Source organism: Microcaecilia unicolor, chromosome 4, assembly GCF_901765095.1.
Source record: "Microcaecilia unicolor chromosome 4, aMicUni1.1, whole genome shotgun sequence".
In the NCBI taxonomy this organism is placed as follows: Eukaryota; Metazoa; Chordata; class Amphibia; order Gymnophiona; family Siphonopidae; genus Microcaecilia; species Microcaecilia unicolor.
The window spans coordinates 237,763,300-237,770,530 of NC_044034.1; the positions used below are offsets into that span (position 1 = coordinate 237,763,300).

The 7,231-nt window shown below is 39.6% G+C and overlaps 1 protein-coding gene across 1 annotated transcript; it reads left to right on the forward strand.

Moving 5' to 3' along the window:
• The first annotated feature begins 434 nt into the window (after positions 1–434).
• ZIC5 (Zic family member 5) lies at positions 435–5,913 on the forward strand. Its single transcript, XM_030199529.1, has 2 exons — positions 435–1,545; positions 5,468–5,913. The coding sequence occupies exons 1-2, from the start codon at positions 435–437 to the stop codon at positions 5,911–5,913; spliced, it is 1,557 nt and encodes a 518-aa protein (XP_030055389.1).
• The last annotated feature ends 1,318 nt before the right edge of the window (positions 5,914–7,231 follow it).

The window sequence follows — 7,231 nt, forward strand, 5'->3', positions numbered from 1 at the left end:
TTTTTGCACATTAAGGCGCTGCTGGGGAGCATCGGGTACCAAGGGGCTTGATATCAGGAAGGGTGAATCACCACACTTCTTAGCGTGCTGTGCTGTGGCAAATTATACAGTTGGCACGCACTGGCTGGCACTCGCTTCCAGGTTCATGGCTAAAGTTTCTGCAAGTGCAACTTTCCCCCAGGAATGGAGGCAGGGTGCGTGAGGGCGGATTCCCGCTGTGCGGCCGGCCGTACATTTAGCCAATCAGCTCACTCTGTCGCCTGCCAATCACTGCCGCCCAACCAATGCCGCCAGTGCCATTCCTAAACTATGTTTCCTACTGTGCTTAGCTCCAATGCGGCGCTTTCTGCCAATCGCTGGAGAGCAGAGTGGGAAAAGGAATAAGCCAGAGTTAGGAGTAAGACAAAAGAAGTTAAAGAGCGCTTAATATATACATGTTTTTGAAGGCGGGTAGACGGGGAAAAATAACAACAGTGAGCGTAGATGGGCTTGATTGTGTGGTGATGGAGCCCCCTTTGAGCAAGCGGAACTCGGCGCTGAGATTAGTGGATTTGGCAACGGCTCAGCCCCATGCTCATCAGAATATGACAGGCTTTCCGGGGCTGGGCGGCCCCCACGCTCACCTGCACCCCGGGGAGCTGGGCAGCGACCCCGGAGCAGCCCTAACTCCCTTCGGACCTGAGCACATGGCGCAGGCGAGCGCGCTGAAGCTGAGCCCCTCGCAGCCCCTGCCCGCACACCCCGAGGCGCAGACCGCCTTCGCTGCTCCGCAGGGCTACGCCGTGGCCCACCCCCACTCCGGCTACACGCCAGGCAGGGACTTCATCCTGAGAAGGGAGCTTTCCGCCTCCGCCATGCACGGGCTAGGGGAACAGCACCCGGCCGCCAGCTCACCCCATCATCATCACCATCACCATCACCCCGGCATGTTCATCTCGTCTAGCGGCACCTACGCGACCTCGGAAGGGGGCAGCCACCCCATCTTCCCTGGGCTGCACGAACAGGCGACCTCGGCAGCTCCCCATCACTTGAACGGACAGATCCGGCTAGGGCTGGCCGGCGATCTTTACGGCCGAGCCGAGCCCTTCAGCCATCGCTCGGAACACTATGCAGCGTCTTCTTTGCACGGCTACAACCCCATGAACTTAAACGTGAACCTGGCTGCTGCAGCTGCTGCGGCGGCGCACCCCAGCGCTGCGGGGGCGTTCTTGCGGTACATGAGGCAGCCCATCAAGCAGGAGCTCATCTGCAAGTGGATCGACCAGGATCAGCCCTCTAAGAAACCCTGCTCGAAAACTTTCAGCACCATGCACGAGCTGGTGAACCACGTCACGGTGGAGCACGTCGGGGGCCCGGAGCAGAGCAACCACATCTGCTTCTGGGAGGAATGTCCTCGGGAAGGAAAGCCTTTCAAAGCCAAATACAAACTGATCAACCACATCCGAGTGCACACAGGGGAGAAGCCCTTCCCGTGCCCCTTCCCTGGCTGTGGGAAAGTTTTTGCTCGCTCGGAAAACTTGAAAATTCACAAACGAACTCACACAGGTGGGTATTTCTCTCGCTCTCCTCTTTTCCTTTCCATCATGCATACTCTGTATATAACATGTGACTTTTTCATGAATAAGTAATAGCATGGTAGGATTCTGCACACACAAACAACCCAAATATCGGGCACCCCATACTGCATCTCGTGAGTCCCAAATACCTATTCCCTTCTCCACTCCCCTTAGAACTGCCAACTTGATTCTCCTGTTGGAGAAGAGTTAATGAAATTTCCTGCAGTGTTTGCCAAGAAAAGCTGGACCCAGATGAAATAAACTAACCCGAAGGTGTGTTTTCATACAAACTTGTGGGAGACTCGCAAATCTGGCTTCTAGAGTAATACGTTTCAAACCATATCCTGCGTCTTGTAAGGAGCACATTTCAGCGACTTTCTAGTTCCGATTTTATTTACAGGGATTTAAAATAAAGGGCTGCCTAAAGATGACAAAAAAAAAAAAAGAACTAAACTGGAATTGACTCTACATATTATTCCACGGAGAATACTTACGGAAGTAGGCTTAACCTAATTGTTTTCTTGATTTATTGAATGTTGTTGCAAAGGAAAAAGCCTACAACAGCAAAGTGTTGTTTAAACGTAAAACCAAATGGCCCGTGGTTAACAGTGTTAAAGATTGTATTTGCGGGATACTTTGACAAAAGGGCAGTTGTACAGGTTAGTTACTTAACCTCTGCTTATCAGTGATGGGCACTGTTCAAACAGATTTTTGTCCATAGATAACAAAATAAATAAATTCTTTGGAAAATGAAGCTCTGAGATCAGGAAGTGTGGGGGTTTCTTATATGGACTGAAATGATTGATAAAAAGCAAACCAGCTGATTCTTAAATATACAGGAAGAGCGCTTTTAAAATTATTTCGTTATGTTTTCTCCAGGAAAATGATACTTACTGCCAAAAACAGTATTCATTACAAAGGAATATTTACTACAGTCCGAAGGTAATGTGAATAATTAGAAACTTGCCTCCAGTGCATAGGATAGAAAGTTACCTCTTAATAACTTTGTAAACACCTGTCCTATACTGAAGGTTTCATTTAAAATATGCAACAGAGGATTTATTTATTTATAAATCAGAAAAATGTTCAGATGGTTTTCAGTGGATGGATGAAACTCACTTAATTATTTGGCTTAATTATAATACTCTTTTTTTTTCCAGTATAATTCGAAATTCTGAATATATCTTGGACTTAAAAGTTCGTAAAATAATTGTTTTAAAGGTATGCCTTTAAATTATTTTTTTCTTACAAACTACTCATCGTATGGAGACATTTAAGGAGACAGCGCAAAGTCTTGATTATAAAGAAGTAAGATGTTGGGTACATTATTTTTTCTTGTGCTTTGGCTTGTTGGGGGAAGGGGAGATGAAATACATTTACCCACGTCTTTTAATTGGAGTTTTGTAGCCAGGAATATTGCCAGACTGAGAGAGCGCGGGCACTGCAAACAGCATCCTCTGGAGAGAAGAGGAAAGCAAGATTATTTTTTGGCATTCGTTCTCCAGGAAGATTAATGTTTTTATTTTTTTTATTTTTTCGTTCTCGAGGAAGGTTAGTGTTTTAGCAAAACTGGGCTGCTCCTACTCATGTTTATTTCATCAAATCACACGGCATTTTTCCTAAAGTCTCATTATTTTTAACTGCAAGACTTAAGAAAATGTTTTTTTGAAATATCAAATAAAGGTGATGGTTTTGCTGTGAAATTTTATTTTGCAAAACAAGAGTAAAATTTAAATGACACCGGTTAAAATAACAGCACATAAAATATACTGCTACATCTTAATGTTTGCTGACTTGTAGTATTTTAAACTAATTTCTCCGTTTTAATTGCTATATTTACGAATGTTTCTTTGAACAGTGTGGTTTCTTAAAGTATATGTAAGGAACAATTTTATAGAGTAAAAAAAACATAATTATTCCACAAACAGCATAAATTAACGACCATCAAAATGCTGTGTTCGCTTCAACTGTTGCAGGAGAACAGATGACTCAACAGTTTCAGGCTGCAAGAAAAAGATTACAATTGTTTTCCTACCGAATACAGCAGTCTTTACACCTGTGCTATTACTGAATCAGAGAAAACCTTGTCTATAGATCCTTCTAGTCAAGCCCATTTGTTGTCTGCAGGTTGTGCTACAAGCACAGAATTGAGGAAAGTCTTTGCAATATAAGGCTCTTAGACAGAAGCAGTCTACAAAAGGTTAAACTCTGACGTGAACTCTTAGATTGCAGAGTAACCAGCTAGTAGGTCTTTTAACTTATGTTGTGAAACTTGATCAGTAGAAATGGGGGCCCTGAAGGAACGGTTTTCACTTTTCATATCCTTGTGGAATAGATATTTAATTATAATAGTAAGATCAAATTCCCGAAACCCATACCCATGACACTAGCTCTCTGCAAAACATATTTTTCCAGATATAAAATAATAAATATGGTCAACAAATAAGACACACTGAGTTAAATTGACAAGGATGGTCATATAGAAGGTCAGATTGAAATATTGTTATTTTTCTTATTTTAGGGAGACGGGGCAAGAGGTATCAAACTGCCATACCAGATTAGGCACCTTTACATCGGGTCACATTTGACATTCTAAGTGCACCTGAAATATAATTTTACACACCCACATCTATATCTAATTGTGTGTTTAAGATGAATATTTATTGTGTTTGCAAAACTATTTATAATTTAGATACAGTCATAGACAGTTTTTGTTATTGTGGTTTAATAAATCACTGGAAACCACAGTGGAGATAGAAGAATTAAGTACCCATTCTAGACTATAAAGGTCATTATTAAAGCAAAGATCCCATTCCAACACTTTAAAATGTGTATTGTAAAACTACGATACCAAAATATTCGTGCAGGAAAATATTATTTAATAGATTGTTTATGAAATGACAAAAAAACTTGAAGTATGGATTCTGAAAAATCTGTTGTGCTCTTCGCTGGTAAACTGGAGTACTGAGGCGGAAAAAAATGTACCCTGATCTGCAGTGAGACTTACAGTCTACTTTTTCATCAGCTTTTAGAAGTTCAGCCCATTTGCCTCTGTTTTAAGGATTTATTTGTGGCAGTAGTTGGAATAGTTTTTTTTTTTGTTTGTTTGTTTTTAAAGCAGTGCTAGTTTGGGAAAATAGAAATAAAGTATTTTATTAGAAAGCTGATAAAAGTGTGATAGACAAAAATATTTATCGATTTTTATTGTTAAGCTTCTAAAATATGGATTTTTGATCCAAATAGCCCTAATAATTAGATAACATAACAGCAGTCCGCTGTTTTTTTTTTTAAATCATCTATTTATTACATAATATGCTGCATAATACAAAATTTAAAAGAATGATAGATATTCTGTATTTGGAAATGTGGTCTAATTTGCTAGTCAAAAATAAAACTGAATATATGTCTATGCAAACAGGTGTTATTGTTTTATTTTGCAAAGAAATGGTGACTGCCATTATACAGTACAGTAAACATGTGTGACAGGAAGTGCCAGTGTTTACTGCAATTACAATGACATCATAGGAAAAAGAGAAGATTAATTTCTGAACCTAATTTTTGGTATTATGGAAAAAGAAAACTTATAGTAACCTATTTAAAATACCGATTTTCATATAACAGTTGTCGTTTTGTAAACTAATTTACCTGTTACTACTTCACAGGCTTCATCTGGGTAGCATGTTTCCATTATTATTTCCCTACCACTTCGTGGACTTCTTTATAAGAAAGAAAACCAATGATCATGAAATCCCCCACCAGGACTATGGTTTGCAAAGTTGTGCAACTAAGAGGAAGAACTATTCTTCTGTATAGGTCTTTTATCTGTGGAAAGTAAACTATCTTGTGATTTTTAATAATTGATTGGTGGTTTCAAAGCACAACAATTTTATATAATATATTTTTAATTTTAGGTGAGAAACCTTTCAAGTGTGAATTTGATGGATGCGACAGGAAGTTTGCTAACAGTAGCGACAGAAAAAAACACTCCCACGTCCACACCAGCGATAAGCCTTACTACTGCAAAGTGAGAGGCTGTGATAAATCCTACACACATCCCAGTTCTTTAAGAAAACATATGAAGATACATTGCAAGTCTCCCCCATCTTCTCCTATTCCAGGCTCTCATGGTTATCCGTCTGCACGTAACCCCTTAGATACTCCTCTGTCCACTGCTCAGGACCAACCTAGGGGTCGCTCCTCCACTCTCTCCCCTCAGGTCACCAACCTCAATGAGTGGTACGTCTGTCAGGCCGGCGGGGGTCCTAACAACCTTCATTCACCTTCCAGTAATGCAGACTCTTCTGAATCCGAAGGAGAAGACGCTTATAGGAACTCTGATACCAGAACAATACATTAGAACAAAGTTGAGAACACAGATTGCCATGGCCATCTTTTGACAATAGCTTGAAAGAAGAAACGGACAACATTTCATTTTTTTTTTAAATTCGAAATATTTATTAAGTAGAAACATGATGGTGTCTGAACATTAAAAAAAAAATAACAGAGATGTTAGATTTTTAATAGTATTAATTTGAACTGTTTCACGTTTTCAGGTATATGGTACATGAACAAATATGTTTATCCAGGTTTTCCATTGCCAATGCTAATACAATCTATTTCTGCAGAAAGTAAAAAGGATGAAGGCTCAGTCTGGATACTGTACAAATTCACAGGGTCCTTTCCCAAAAGCACCCTTCTTTTTATTTGACATCGTTCTAGAAGCTTCTTTCCAGCTTTATTAGACCCTAAATCTGCAATGGTTTCCTGTTTTTAAAGTGGGATCTACTGAGTTCTGAAAAATAATGCATGGATTAAGATATACTATGACTCATGTTTACTGTAATCTTCCTGTCCTGGTTCAGATGTTTTGTTTGCTTGATGCTGAATTGCTTCAATACCCCGAAAATCAGATTGTATTCCTATTCTCAATTGTAAATTATATATCCTAAAGTAATTTAAATGGATGAAACATTTCTCCTAATACACCACGATGCTTAGTATCACTGTAATTATATCAGAGGAGAAAAGTGTAGTAGTAGATGCCACCAAATTAAGAATTATAATTTTTTAAAAATAAAGGGAGCCAGTTCTTCCTATTTCATTTTTTGTTCTGTCCACTACATTAGTTGACAATCGTATGTATTGTAAGAACATGAAGTGCTTGGAATACCAACCAGTCTTTAAGTATAAATCTTCAAATCAAATGTTTATATGACTCTTAAAAATGTACATGCCTGAGGCCATATGTTAAGTATACCAAAAGCCCTGTATGACCTCCTGTACAAATGTTTGATTATACCACTGACTAGACAGTATGTTCAACTTTTTTTCACCATGTTTAAAAACTGAGCATAGTGGCATAATGTACTTTAGGAGGTTCATTATACAGAAACAAGTGATAAATATTACAGATATGGGTGCAGAAGCCAAACATAATGAGTACATGTTGACCATTTGGTATACATTCCAGCTCAAAACAAGGTTAGGAAAGTGGGCTGATGATTTGGTTTGGTAGGTCACATCTTACATGCAAAATGCTAACACACAATAAGAAGATCTTACCATTGATTTATCCTCTGAAACTAGAAAATATAAACTGATAAATTCCCTCCCCCGGGTTTGTAGAAATTTGTATTGTTTAATGTGAGTGGTTGTTGTAGTCTTGTCATTGTTAA

What these genes read in the sequence shown, in the direction of transcription:
- ZIC5 (XM_030199529.1), top strand. Translation starts at nt 435, where the DNA reads ATGTTTTTGAAGGCGGGTAGACGGGGAAAAATAACAACAGTGAGCGTA. An exon ending in TCACAAACGAACTCACACAG is followed by an intron (nt 1,546 to 5,467) that starts GTGGGTATTTCT and finishes TTTTAATTTTAG; the next exon opens with GTGAGAAACCTTTCAAGTGT.